The following is a 14,124-nucleotide window of genomic DNA, read 5'->3' as shown; positions in this document are numbered from 1 at the left end:
ACCTTGGGGAACTTCCCAGGATAAATACCCTGTTTAGAGGGCATAGGGCTTTCAAGAAGCCAAGCTTGCTGCTGGGTGGAGCCCTGGGCTAGGACACAGAAGCCTGGGTTCAAGTCCATCCTCACACCTGTGGCCGAAGGTTCCCCCTCAGTGCCCCCGCCCTGGGAGGCTGCAGCCTCATATGAGCTGTGTGGCCTTGGACAAGTCATTTCACCTCTCTGGGCCTCGATGCCTCACCTGCCAAGGGAGGATGGTGAGCTAATTAGTACTGGCCTGTGGTAAGTGTCCAGTAAATAGCAGCTGTGACTTTTACATGCAGTAGCTTCTTCCTGAGCCTTTCTTTTGAGTGTAAACTTTTTCTTTTATAGATCACAAGGACCACATGGATGGATCATTTCTAGACTTAAAGACCCTCGGGATGGAAAAAAATGTTCGGAAAATATTGGATGTAAAACCTGACTTGCCAACTTTTTCAAGAGTAGAGATCGGAACGGTAACCAAAGAAACTTTGTCTCTGCATTGACTGACACGTGGGGAGGGTGGGCATGAGGACAGACACGAGCCGTGTGCCCTGGCACCACTGTATACATCATTGGTTCGAGGCCAGGTCCTCCCTGATGGGCTGGCACCTGTATGGACTGGTCGGTGCCTGGCCGTAATAGTGATCCAATGTTTGAATAGAAAGGCGGCTTCCCATCATGTACAGCATGATATAGCATTGCACTGATGCTGGCCAGGTCAATCTCTGGGCCCTCCTTTTCACATCACATGTTATATTCTGCAGAAAATATCCAACAAGCTAATGTACAACATTATGTCATGAGCTTGCCTAACATTTGCTTTTTGCTATAAACTGAAAAACATGAACACATAAAGGGCAGCAGAAGGGAGCCATGATGATTAAGAAGACACAAGTTCTAGAATCAGAGACCTGTGTCCTAATCCCAGCTCTGCAAGCTCTGTGACCTTGGGCAGGCTCCTAACCTTTCTGGGACTTCATTTCCCAGCTGTAAAATGATGATGGAAAAATTAAAGGAGATCATCATGTAAAGTGATTATCCCAGTGCCTAGCTCATAGCGAGCACTTTAATAGATGATAGTTATTATTGTCAAACAGTATTTAAAGAGTATTATCCAAGAAAACCTTCCTTTCTTAGGGAGCATAGTTTGTGTTTTCCAGGATTTTCAGAAGTAATTTGATTGTTAGGTTGAAGGTGCCGTGTATCCTAAATGGATGTTTGATCAGGTGTTTGACTGACACATGACAATGGACAGCTCAGGTCAACGTGGCTTGCTGCAGCAGCTAGTCTAAACCAGCTTTTGGAAAACATAATAAAGCCATCCTCTCTGTACCAGCATTTTCTCCTACAATTTTTCTAGACATTTGCTCACACGTCTAGAGATGTGAGTCTTCAGAAACGTGTTGGTCTTCCTGGTAAAATCGAATCTTCCTTCTCTGAGGTTGGGAGTAGAGGGACTGTCTCCAGGTGGGGAGCTCAGCTGGATCTCATGTCCTGATGGTCCTGCTTCCAAGATTGACCTTCCCCTTGGCAACAAGCCCTCATCCCACCACTGACACCACAGAGCAGGAAACCTCCCAATTCTCAATCCTCCAAGGTTGGCAGTAATTAAAGGAAAGAGCAGGAGGAAGAATAGCTGACATCTGTGAACTGCTTACTGTGTGCCAGGCGTTGAGCTCAGCCGGCTCCATGCCTTATGTCATTTAACCATCGTAGCAGCATTGTGTCATAGTTACTATTATTGTCCCCATTTAACAGATAAGAAAAAGTAAGGCTTCAGGAGGTCAAGTACCTCACCCAAGGTCACAGAATAATGATTGAAGACACACCAGGGGTGTGTCCCTGGTGGTGTGTCTGCTAGCCTGCAGAGACCGGGTGGGGACTGTGTGCTTGGATCCTGTAGCCCAGGCTCTTCCTTAGTGACCCTCCCCTCAGGAAAAGAGGGGGCGTCTGGAGAGGTACAGAGGATGCAGCTCAGGGTAGCTGAAGACACTGAACAGCATCTCAGGTTCTTTTTGCAGCAGATCTGCCCGGTTTATTGTCATCTTCAGATACCCTCTTTTATTCTCATCTCCATAGGTACATAGACAAATATGTCCACTCTTATCTATCACAGTCACTTTGGGGGCATTTATATTTTTGTAGTTGTTTTGTTTTTAATCTCAGAGGGTTTCAGGGTAGTGCCAACAAATGCTAGGGCTAAGAGAGGCTCATGGCAAGCATTAAAAGCCAATTTATTTTTTAAGGAGGCTTGTTATGGTTATTTGTAGTCGTTCAGATCAGGTCCCCTATTCAGTCTGGTGGCCTTTCCATGCAGTCAGTTGGGCTTCCAGCAGCCAGCTGGCTGGTTGGGGTCTTAGGGAGATGCAGCTGCAAACACTATCTGCATTGTCTCTGGAAAGGTTCTGAAGGGATGCCCACCCACCAGGTTCCAGAGCTAGGAGAAGGTTGGGCCGAATTTTGTGAGGGTATGGTTTCTGCTGCACAGAAATGAGATTCCTTTAGTAAAAAGGAGGGAGGCCATTTTCCACTTAACCTTCATTCGTTCATTCAACAAACATGACCACTATGCACCACTCGGTGACAGGTGCCATGCTGGGCACAAGGAGGGAGATAGTGAGCAAAAGCCACATGGTCTCCATTTTTCTGGAGCTTGTCTTCTCAACATCAGCGGTACTGATTTTTTGAGCCAGGTAACTCTTTGTTTGGGAGACTGCCCTATGCATCGTGGGGTGTTTAGCAGCATCCTTGTCCTCTACCCACTAGACGCCAGCAGCAATTATGACAACCACAAATGTGTCCAGGCATTGCTAAATGTCCTGGAGGGGGTAGGGTGGACAGAGTCACCCCCGGTTGAGAACCACTGGCCTAAAGGGAAGACAGACGAGACGGTGGCCAAAGAACGGCACAAGTGATGCATCATTTCAAAGGCAGTTGTGCTCTGAAGGGGTAGGAGCACAGTCATAAAGAAAGCAGTTCACAGAGTCAGAGTGAATTTAAAACCAACTCTCTTGGCGTGGACATATATACACACACACGCTACCAAAGGTAAAATAGATAGCTAGTGGGAAGCAGCTGCATCGCACAGGGAGAGCAGGTCGTTGCTGTGTGTCTACCTAGAGGGGTGGGATAGGGAGGGTGGGAGGGAGATGCAAGAGGCAGGGGATATGGTGATATATGGATACGTATAGCTGATTCACTTTTTGATACAGCAGAAACTAACACACCATTGTAATGCAATTATACTCCAATAAAGATGTTAAAAAAATTAACTCTCTCAAATTATTCTTTAGTAACTTTCCAGTTCTTCCATTATTCTTTGGGTTATTATTCTGGATGTAGAAAATCATAATGGAATGCCAAGAGAGTTTTTCTTCTTTTTTTTAATTTCAGCCTCAAAATGGCCTTTCCAGCCCAGGGTCCATCATGGTCTCTGAGAAGTTAGGGAAAATGGATGTGGCTGACACTTTGGATCTCAGTGAAAACCTGGTAGGTATACCCAGCATCAGTCCCCTCCTGTCCAAACCTGTGTGCCCTGCAGATAGTTTAAACATCAACTCCACATACATGTTTAGTTGTTACAGTAGCTCCACGAGACCCATCTCCTATCCCAGCATGGGCTGGAAATTGCAGAGCCCAATTCCTTGGAAGACTGGGTAGTAAGAATGAATGTTTATGTCTGTTGTCATTCCCCCTCCCCCACCCCAATTCTCAAAAAGGCATAGTGTAAATGGATGCGGGGGAAAATGAAAGTCGTACTAAAAACCCCAAATGCACTCATTTGCAAAGCATGTGTTTCTTCTCTGCAACTGCAGAAAATGAATGAAACAGAGTTAGATGTTTGCCTCCTCAAAGTGGCCACCAGCGGTCTTGGGCCAGGCCTCTTACCTGAGAAATGCTTTCTCGTAGTACATGGATATGAGCAAAACCCTCGGGACTTTGATGAACATCAAAGATATGTCAGGTCACGTGTCCATGAAACACCTCTCCCCAAAAGAGAGGGAGAGAGTCTACCAGCTTCGACAAAGAGACCTGTACCTGGTGTTTGATAAGATCACCCTACTCAAGAACCAGCTGCAGAGAAAAGAAGAGCTTTTGAGACGATACGAGGAGGACATTGAACAGCTCAAGTATGGCCCGTGTCCCCGGCAAAAGGCCCAGGCCTCCATTCTCCAGGCTAAACCTCGGTGCAGCTGCAGACCCGTAGGGACCAGGACAAGAGGACAGAGGCCTGGGTGTGGAGGGGGGAGGCGGGATGGTGACTCAGGGCCTTATGGACCCAAGTCTCTGGGCAAGAAAGCAGCAGTTAAAGTAACCTACTCTTAAGGAATAAGTTGCACCTTTTATAAATGTCTGATGTTTCACCATGTGTGTGCTTTTCGTAATTCCACCCTATTTTCAGTGGTATCCGTTCCCCCACCCTCTCTGGGAAATTGGGAGGGGCTGGTAGCATAACCGTTGCCCCCTTCATGCTGCACGTCCACAGCCAATGGGCTATTTATTCTGCCCTCTAGTCCCCACATCTTCAGCCTTCCCCCCACTTGTAAGGAAACCGCAAAGCCAGGCATATATGGAAGTGTTCTGAGGATCTCCCAGGTCAGGAGCATTGGTGGTGAGTAAGAAAGCTGAGGAGAAAAGAGACTTTGTCTCTCCCGTGTGCTCAGGCAGAGCAAAGTGTCGGTTCAGATGTACCAGTCACAGGTGGCAAAGCTGAAGGACGACATCTCCAAAGAGGCCGAAGAAAAGGCGCTGCTGAAGGAGGCCCTGGCGCACATGGAAGAGAGGCTGCACCAGGAGAAGAGGGTCACCAGGGCGATCAGGCAGCAGAAGGTGAGAGGTCCCTGCTCGGAGCAGAGCCTCTGAGGCTGCCCCTCAGCTCCCTTTAGAAACAGCCAACTGAGGTCCCAGTGGGATCCAGGCAGCACAGAATGCATTCGCTCATTGCAAAGGAAGGTGGCAGAATAGCTTTAGCGTTAGGCAGACTTAGGTTTAGACTCTTGTTCTGCCATTTACTGTGTGACTTCAGGCAGCTTTTATTTTTTTACCATCTTTATTGGAGTATAATTGCTTTACAGTGTTGTGTTCATTTCTGCTGTATAACAAAGTGAATCAGCTATATGCATACGTATATCCTCAGATCCCTCCCTCTTGTGTCTCCCTCCCACCCTCCTTATCCCATCCATCTAGGTGGTCACAAGGCACTGAGCTGATCTCCCTGTGCTATGCAGCTGCTTCCCACTAGCTATCTATTTTATGTTTCGTAGTGTATATATGTCCATGCCACTCTCTCACTTCGTCTCAGCTTACCCTTCCCCCTCCCCATGTCCTCAAGTCCATTCTCTACCTCTGTGTCTTTATTCCTGGCTGCCCCTAGGTTCATCAGAACCTTGTTTTTTTTTTTTTTTTTAGATTCCATATATATGTGTTAGATTAACCTCTCTGAGACTCATAGTCTAGCTTGCCTCTATTTTTTTAAACTTTCTTTTTCTTTAATTTAATTTTTATTTTATATTGGAGTATAGTTGATTTGCAGAGTTGTGTTAGTTTCAGGTGTACAGCAAAGTGATTCAGTTATACATATACATATATCTATTCTTTTTCAGATTCTTTTCCCATATAAGTTATTACAGAATATTGAGTAGAGTTCCCTGTGCTATACAGTAGGTCCTTGTTGATTACATATTTTATGTATAATAGTGTGCATATGTTAATCCCAAACTCCTAATTTGTCCCTCCCCAACACATTTCCACTTTGGTAACCATAAGTTTGTTTTCAAAGTCTGTGAGTCTGTTTCTGTTTTGTAAATAAGCACATTTGTATCATTTTTTTTAGATTCCATATATAAGTGATATCAAATGATATTTGTCTTTGTCTGACTTACTTCACATAGTATGATAGTCTCTAGGTCCATCCATGTTGCTGCAAATGGCATTACTTCATTCTTTTTTATGGCAGAGTAGTATTCCACTGTATATTTGTACCACATCTTCTTTATCCACCCCTCCATCGACATTTAGGCTACTTCCATGTCCTGGCTGTTGTGAACAGTGCTTTCTGAGACTCATAGTCTAGCTCGTCTGTATTTTTTTAACTTTTGATAATTCGTGTATTTTATTTTGTTCTTTCTATCCAGATAACTATTTTTTCCACCAGTTTTATTGAGACATAATTGACACACAGCACTGTACTGAGTTTAAGGGTGTCCAGCGTCATGATCTGACTTCCCTGCTTCCTGCAATGATGACCACAATCAGTTGAGTGAACAGCCCGAGTGTTTTCAAAGGCGGCGATTCTGACTGTCATTGTTCTGCCAGGTGCCAGGGATACACCGAGGAATAAGCTCTCTGAGAATAAAGATCTGGGTTTGCTCTTCTGAGTAGCCAGAATAGTACTCCAGTCTTTCTGACTTGGGGCTGTGTATTTGTACACGCATGCTTGCGTGTATGTGTGTACATGTGAGTATGTGCTGTGTGTTGGCATGTGTGTGTATTTGTATGTGTGTGTTTGTTGCCTGCATGAGCTCTAAGGAGGCCAAGGTCATAGAAGGGTGTCCTTCTCCTCAACCAGGAGGTGATGGTCAGATAGTTCCTTGCAGAAGCCTGCCCCCCATCCTGCGAACCTTCCAGGCAATAGGTTTCCAGACAGCAGGCTCTCTGGCTTAGAGCCCCAGAAATGAAAAGTGGCTGTCCTGCTCTGAGGGAGCCTGGATGCAGTGTTTCCAGTGCTCACTGCTGTGAATTAAACATCACAGACCTTAGTCTGCATATGTCATGGGGCTGCCTCAGGCAGAGGACAGTTTCCTTTCACACCAAGCAATGCCAGGGAGAGCTGGGCCAGTGACAGAGTTGTGACTTTCCCTTTGATGTGCCCTCTGCAGAGCTCACCCCTCCCCGAAGTGCCCCCCCCGCCCCCAGGGCTTGGCAGACTAGGCCCCAAAGCAGAGACACCAGACCACAGAATGGGACAGCGAAGGGCCCAAAAAAGGCCATTGTCATGTACTGAAAGCCTGAGGATTTACATAATCAGGCTTCACATGCATTATTCCTGGGCTGCCTCATTCACACACATGGCAAGGGACATGCCTGCCTGTTTGGCGCTAGACATCCCTCAGCCGAGAAGGGTCTGAAATGGCCAAGTTGAACCTGTGTCAGGGTCCCCAGAAGAGCTACAGCTAGTAGCTTTCAAATTCGTGGAATTCACAACTGGGGGAAAGACTTACCAAGAGGCAGGCACCTGCTCCACACCGCACATGCTTCATCTCTCCCATCAACCCGCAAGGGATGCTGGCAAGTGTCGTCCCCTTAGAGAGAGGGGAAAGCTGATTTGACAGAGGGTACCCTTCCCTGGCTACTAAGTGGCAGAAACAGGATTTCCTCCCCACCTGCTGCCCTCCCCCACCCAAGTTCACTTTTCCACACCCCTTCCTTCTGTGTCTCCCTTACCAGGGTGGCCCCCTTGGATACCTCGCACCATTGCTCCTGGGGGTTTCACTCCAGGACTCAGGTTTGCATTTCAGGCTTGTTGTTAATATGTTGTTAGAAATCCCTGTTTGTCAGGAAGAAAACAATATTACATTTTATGTTTTGCTGGATCCTAAAGGGCACTTGTATACATCTGTCTTGGCATCCGTTCTTTCCAGGGAGTATATCTTCGTTGTCTTTAAGCAGAAATTAACAGAAAGTAGAATTCCTCTTTTCTAAGTTTTACACTTAGTATTTTCACAAGGAGCCTTAGTTTTTTAGCCTCCTGTATAAAACTTTGAAACTCTTCACCCGTTCACAGAGGTGGCAAGGTTGAAGCACTGAGATGAAATGACACATCTTAAGCCTCAGAATTGCCCCCCCCCAAAAAAATGGAGTTTGTAGTTTTAATGTTTGACCATCTCTTCACCAAGCAGACCTTTCAAGAATCAAAAGTCCTATTTCCACACTAATATCTCTGGCTGTGAAAATGAGACTTGGTATAAGATGCTGGGCCTTCACAGCGAACTGGGCCTGTGGCTCTGTCCATGTGGCAGAGGGACGGGAACCGTGGCCCAGGCCGTGCTCACTCGAATCCACATCCCACATCCCTCGAGAAGCTGGCAGTGTCTCTCAGAGTTCAGAGGCCAGATTTGGAGTCAAACAAATAGGGGTCAAGCCCCACCGCTGCCCCGAATGACCCTGAGTAAGTGGCTTGACCTCTGTATCACAGGTTCCTCAACAAAAGCAACCAAAACTGTTAGCAAGGGGCCTACTGCATGGGGCAGCGGGAGGGTTAAATGGCAAAATGCCTGCAGTGCCTGGCACATCACAAGCCCCGTTTCTAAGGGGGAAGAATAGGCAGCTCATGGATGGGTGGGGATTCCTCTAATTCTTTCAGGGAGCTTCCTGCCAGCCGACGCCTTCCCCGGTCCTCCCAAAGCCGCCAGCTCTTATGGGACGTGCTCTTCTCTTTGGTGAATACGACTAGGGCCACGGCCAAGAAAGGACCCAGATACCTTTTGTGAATGGGCTAAGGCTGGGATTTTCAAGAGGAAATTTTTAAATGCACAGAAGTTGCCACTTGGGAAGCACGCAAGCCCTTTCTTAGGGCTTGAAGTGTAAGAAAGGCTGAAGGGCACCGGCTGCTTCTGGCAGGAGAAGCCGCTCAGCTCTCCTGCCAATCAAATTTCCAGCCAATCAAGTCCTGGCTAGCGGCGTGACCACTGCTTTGCCTTGTGGTCTCAGCCAGGAAAACCCCCTAACCTTCCCTCTGCTTAATTAGCTCAGATCCCTCTTCTTTAAGATGAGAATAAAAATGGCACCTAGCTCGTAGCCTTCCCAATGGGAGCTTGTATACAAAACCCTTAGCACATAGGACCACAAAGCATACATGCTCTCCTACCATCGTCATTATCCTCACTATTCTCTTTAACTCACTATCTTCCAAGATTTCCTTGGGCCCAGGTATTCTCAAGATTCTGGCTTCCTCCGTGCCACTTGTGTGTCTTGTTTGTTTGTTACTTTGTTTGTTTTTGCGGTACGCAGGCCTCTCACTGTTGTGGCCTCTCCCATTGCGGAGCACAGGCTCCGGACGGGCAGGCTCAGCGGCCATGGCTCACGGGCCCAGCCGCTCGGCGGCATGTGGGATCCTCCTGGACCGGGACACGAACCCGTGTCCCCTGCATCGGCAAGTCGACTCTCAACCACTGCGCCACCAGGGAAGCCCCACAATTGGTAGATGTTGTGTAGGAGGGGCGTGGGATTGGAGGGGCTTCGGGTGGTGCTCTTCCGCCCACAATGATGAAGTAGAACCATGTGGCCAGGCCTATGCAGCATACGGATAGAAGAAGGCTAAAGAAAAAGACCCTCCCCCACCCCCTTCATCACATCCCAGTGAGTTCAGTAAAGTTCAGGAAAAGCAGGTGCACTGGGGCCAGGCTCTGCCCTCAGTGCCCAGCTGCCCACTGATGGAACTTAATCCAGGAAGGAATTTTGCAGCAATGTTCAAACTGGGGTTCCCTGGAGCCTTTGGGTGCCATGGAAGGGTGTGACTCTCAAAGCACACACACCTTTCTCCCGCCAGAGAAGCTCTCCATTATCTTATACTCCAAGTTCCTCATGGGATTTTGCTTGGATAAACGGTTCTGCAAACAAAAAGGGAGGGGGGGGATGGGGTGGGAGAAAAGAAGGCTGTTGGTTTAAAACTAACCCCTGCTCTATAATATCTGGGAATTTGGATAGTGATTGTGTCAACGGAGTTTGTGATAAATACCGAGTGGCCGCAGGCTCGAGGCCTTCTCCACGGAAAATGCGTGGAGGGCAATTGTCAGTTCAATACGGGCCCATCAGCCTTCACGGACAGTCCTCTGAGGGTAGAGTTAGCATCCTTCTGGGAGAATGGAAGAGTCTTGTAAGCACCTATGCCCTGTCCCAAAAGACAGCCTTATTTCCTCCCTGAGTTTTGTGACTACCCGGTAGGGTTGCCAGATTGAGGGGAAAACAAACAAACCAAAAACACGATGCCCAGTTAAATTTTAATTTCAGATAAACAACAAAAGCTATTCAGTATAAATGTCCTAAATATTACACGGGGCATATTCACACTCACAAATTTGTTGGCTTCATTCTGAAATTCAGATTTAACTGGGCATCCTGTATTTTATCTGGCAACCCCTCCAACATTTACTGAGCACCAACTAGACACCAAGCAGGGAGGTTCTGAAGCAGGTGTCGCAAGATGGCAGCCCACAGATATATTCCATTTGTCTCATGGGATTTTTTTTTTAAGTTACATTTCAAAATAGGGCAGTTTCCTGGAATACTCTGGATTTCCAGCTTCTCTGGGAAACTTGGAAGATCTGGCGACCCTAGGCCCACAGACCCACAAGCCACCATCACAAGCCTCCATCTTCCAGGCCCCTTAGAAAGGCGCTGGGCTCGTGTGTTTGCTGCTGTCCACCACCACCCCAGCTCACTTCACCCACTTCTTTTACTTTCCTGGCCGCTGTAGGAATCAGGTTGGCGACCCCAGTGGATGCTCAGGGCTCTAGGAGAACGTCTCCTTCCTGACACCACTGCACATTCACCTGCGGAGAGTCAGTCTGCAAGGGAGACCCCAGTTCCCTCTCACTTTTGTGTCTCCAGTGCCTAGGGGATGCTCTTCCTTTGATGAGCTGCCCCTGAGGTGCAGGGTCTTGAGCAGATCAGGGTCAGCAATAGTCATCAAACCCCAGGGGAGCGGCAAGCTCCAGGTTTTCAGTGATGCTGGCTTCCCAACAGGCCCCTGTAGTCCCTGCCAGGGAGGTTAGCCACTGGGGCTTTCAACATTTCCACTGGGTGGAAAGCCACTGGACATCTACAGCCTCTTCCACTGATCTAGGAGGCTCTGCTTCCAGCTAAAGCAGATCTGTCCTCCAAGAAGAATACAGTATCCTTCATAGCCTTCTTGGTTGACCACCTCCTTCTCTGCTGGAATCTGGAACAGAGATTCCCTAAAAGGTGCAGCAGGACAGTGTAGAGTTACCCCAAAGCCACACCCCCTTCTGCAGACCTCTATCCTCACCTCCTCACCTAGGAAGGCTCAACATTCCATCCAAATGGGTAGCATCTGAAAGTTGAGAAAAATCCATTTTTCTCTGATGCAAAAGGCAAAGAAGAACATAAGCTAAATTTTGTCAGTATTCTTTCTGTGTTAAAGAGACGAATGTTTGTAGAGCTGATGAAGAACTCAAAGATGCAGAACTCACATTTCCAGGTGAGCCAGAAGAGAGAAGAGAGAAAACCCTAGAACGTCAGCAGGAAGCCCGGTGGACAGTTATCCCACATCTATTATGTACTGAGCATTTGGCATGTGCCGGGCACAGAGCCAAACACTCGACGTGCAGTATCTCTTTTAAGCTTCACAACAACCCTATGGGGTGGGTGTTGTTATTATACCCAATTTACAGATGAGGTGTCTGAGGCTCAGAGACTTTCTTTGTCCAGAGCCACACAGCTCAGTAGGAGAGCTGGGAATCAGTGCAGATCTGACACCCAGGTGAGTGCTAGCTTTTCCTCCTTTAGGTTATAAACCTCCAGGTAATAAACCTGATACATTTCCAGTGGCATTTCTCTTAAATTTCAAGGAAGCATCCTCTAGAATTCTCTTCAAAGTTGAGGATTAAGACTATGAAATCTTGAACATGTTGAAACATTGCCATTGACAAATCAGCCCTGGAACTGGAATTAAGCCAGTCCACGTTCCCACTTTGCAGACAGCAGAGGCGAGCTCTCAGGAAGCTAGAAAGCCAAACACATTTTGGTTGAATATGAGATAGGAGACATTCAAGTTTGATAAAAGGCCACAGTCATGCTGAGGCAACCAAATTATCATGGGAAGAAACGAAGATATTCTAGGTGAGGGATATATTTGGAAAATAGAAGCTTCTCAACCAGCATCCTTGTGCTAAGACCAGAAGGTGGTTACTCCCCAGAGCAGGATGTTAAGAGGATAGAGAGCATCCTGAGGGCCCCACTTGATCTGAGACGTTTGCCACCCTGCAAAGTGGAAACGACTGGAAGTTTGTTACTTATTCACTCACATATATGACTGAGCTGGGAGGAGGCAGAAACTGCCCTACATCTAGGTTTTGTCTGAGGACCACCTGCGGATGTGAAATGGCAGAGGAGATATTGGGATGGGCCCCGGATGTTGTGGGAACATTGTGCTTCTCTGAGATGTGAGACCCCCTGGAACTTCACGCTGCCTCTGGCTTTAACAGAAGCAGGACAGATGGTACTTCGGCTAAGAGCAAAGAGCCAGCTTCCCATTCTCCCTGCCCTCCAGCCTGAGCTTAGAAGTTTGGTGTCTAGGATCTCCTCAGTACAGAAAGGTTTCCTCCAGGTTCCTTGCCAAGTGTAACTTGGGCGACTCCTTCCCCAAGAGTGGGCCTTGGGCTTCCCTGGTGGCGCAGTGGTTGAGAGTCCGCCTGCCGATGCAGGGGACACGGGTTCATGCCCCGGTCTGGGAAGATCCCACATGCCGCGGAGCGGCTGGGCCTGTGAGGCATGGCCGCTGAGCCTGCGCGTCCGGAGCCTGTGCTCCACAACGGGAGAGGCCACAACACTGAGAGGCCCGCGTACCGCAAAAAAAAAAGGGGGGTGGAGGGGGCTTTTTTAAGGATATAGGGGTGAGTGCCTCATAAAAACTGGGAGCTGAAAGAGAGCCTGGCCTCGAAATAGAACTGGTAAGCCATCAGATCTCAGGCATCATCTCTTTTACACACACACAAGCATGCGCACATGCACACATAGGCCGTATCTCCTCTCTGTGTCTCTGTGTGGCTCCCCTGATCTCTGCTCTCTCCAGTCATGTGACAGGAAGGAATGACCTCATGGTCCCCCAGTTCAAAGGACCAGCCCTGGAAGCAAGTAGCATCTTAGAACCCATAACCCAAATCCTGGGAGTGACCATCTTAAAAGCCCAGCCCGTGCCAAGTTCCCGATCAGCTATGACCAGGGACAGAGTCATACACATGGCTGCCTGGATCCAGGAGTAGTGCTCAGAAAACGGTTAGACAGACCTCCTAGAGTATGCTGCATTTTACCCTCCTAAGACATCAGAGACATAAGGCATTCAGTTCAGTAACAGCTTTTCGAGAGAAAGTCCATCCCAATGAAATTGCCTATCATCAGAAACTCCTGGTTCAAAAAAAGATGCAAATGTCAGAAGAAAACGTTATCTGTGTATCTGGAAGAGTGTACACCAAAATGTGAATAAGGTTACCTGTGGGTAGTGTGATAATGGTGGATCATTTTACCTTCGTTTTGCTCACGTCTATGTGTGTATATAAATATTTTTTACAACAAAGATTTTATTTTGAGTAACAAAAAATGCCATTTGAGAAATATTTGGTGATCTCCCTACAATTATAGAGTTTGGGCATTTGTTGCTCTTGCTTGTTGTAGGTTGGAGCCAGAAAAGGCACCCCAAAGATGGACCAAGGAAGGGAGATGCTGAAGAGAGAAATGTCCAGCAAATCCAGCCAGAGCCTTCTGTTTTCTAAACCTGGTGGAAGGAACTAGAAACGTCGCCCCGCTGGGCCTCGCATGATCCTCCGTGAGTCAGTGTAACTCTTCTGCGTCAAACTACTAAGATGCTTTTTTAGGACATTAAAGGTTGCTACCCTAGTATGTTGCTTCCTAGACTGGTATTTTGCACAATACTGTGTTTTGGAGTATGTGAGGAGAGGGGTTCTTTTCACAGATATTATGAATGTAAACATACACAAGCATATGAAGAATAAGTTTGAAATTCAGACTCCTAGGCCTGGTAGATGCAATTATGTGTTTGGGTAGTGACAAACCCAAATGTCACACCTCCAAGGAGCTCTGAGAAGCCCGCAGTTGAGAAAACCCAGGGCGTGTACTGGGGCCACAGGACAGAATGGTAACCTCAGGGCTGTTGGGGCCATGGTACAGTGCATTTATATCTGAATTGATTATAATAAATGTGAACAGCAACCAGTTTTATCGCTTCCATAACAGTGAGTCATGTTTATATGGCGCTCTGCGGTGTTCAAAACACTTCTCGTCTAATCCTCTCTCAAGCCCTGGGAGGTAAATAGCATTATATTCCCCATTTTACAAATGAGGAAGCTGA

At 47.5% G+C, this 14,124-nt stretch overlaps 1 protein-coding gene across 1 annotated transcript in view; it reads left to right on the top strand.

Annotated features, from left to right (window-relative positions):
* Nucleotides 1–13,685, top strand: part of LOC308610199 (forkhead-associated domain-containing protein 1-like) — an 87,919-nt gene extending 74,234 nt beyond the window's left edge. The window contains exons 12-16 of the mRNA XM_081259432.1: nucleotides 369–493; nucleotides 3,414–3,509; nucleotides 3,930–4,150; nucleotides 4,685–4,850; nucleotides 13,431–13,685. Of these exons, the coding sequence (XP_081115558.1) occupies nucleotides 369–493; nucleotides 3,414–3,509; nucleotides 3,930–4,150; nucleotides 4,685–4,850; nucleotides 13,431–13,547 (725 nt within the window). The 3' untranslated portion in view covers nucleotides 13,548–13,685. The remainder of the gene's footprint in view (nucleotides 1–368; nucleotides 494–3,413; nucleotides 3,510–3,929; nucleotides 4,151–4,684; nucleotides 4,851–13,430) is intronic.
* The last annotated feature ends 439 nt before the right edge of the window (nucleotides 13,686–14,124 follow it).

This window comes from Mesoplodon bidens (assembly GCF_964165515.1).
Source record: "Mesoplodon bidens genome assembly, contig: HAP1_SCAFFOLD_116, whole genome shotgun sequence".
Lineage (NCBI taxonomy): Eukaryota > Metazoa > Chordata > Mammalia > Artiodactyla > Ziphiidae > Mesoplodon > Mesoplodon bidens.
This window is presented reverse-complemented; position numbering and strand designations above follow the sequence as displayed.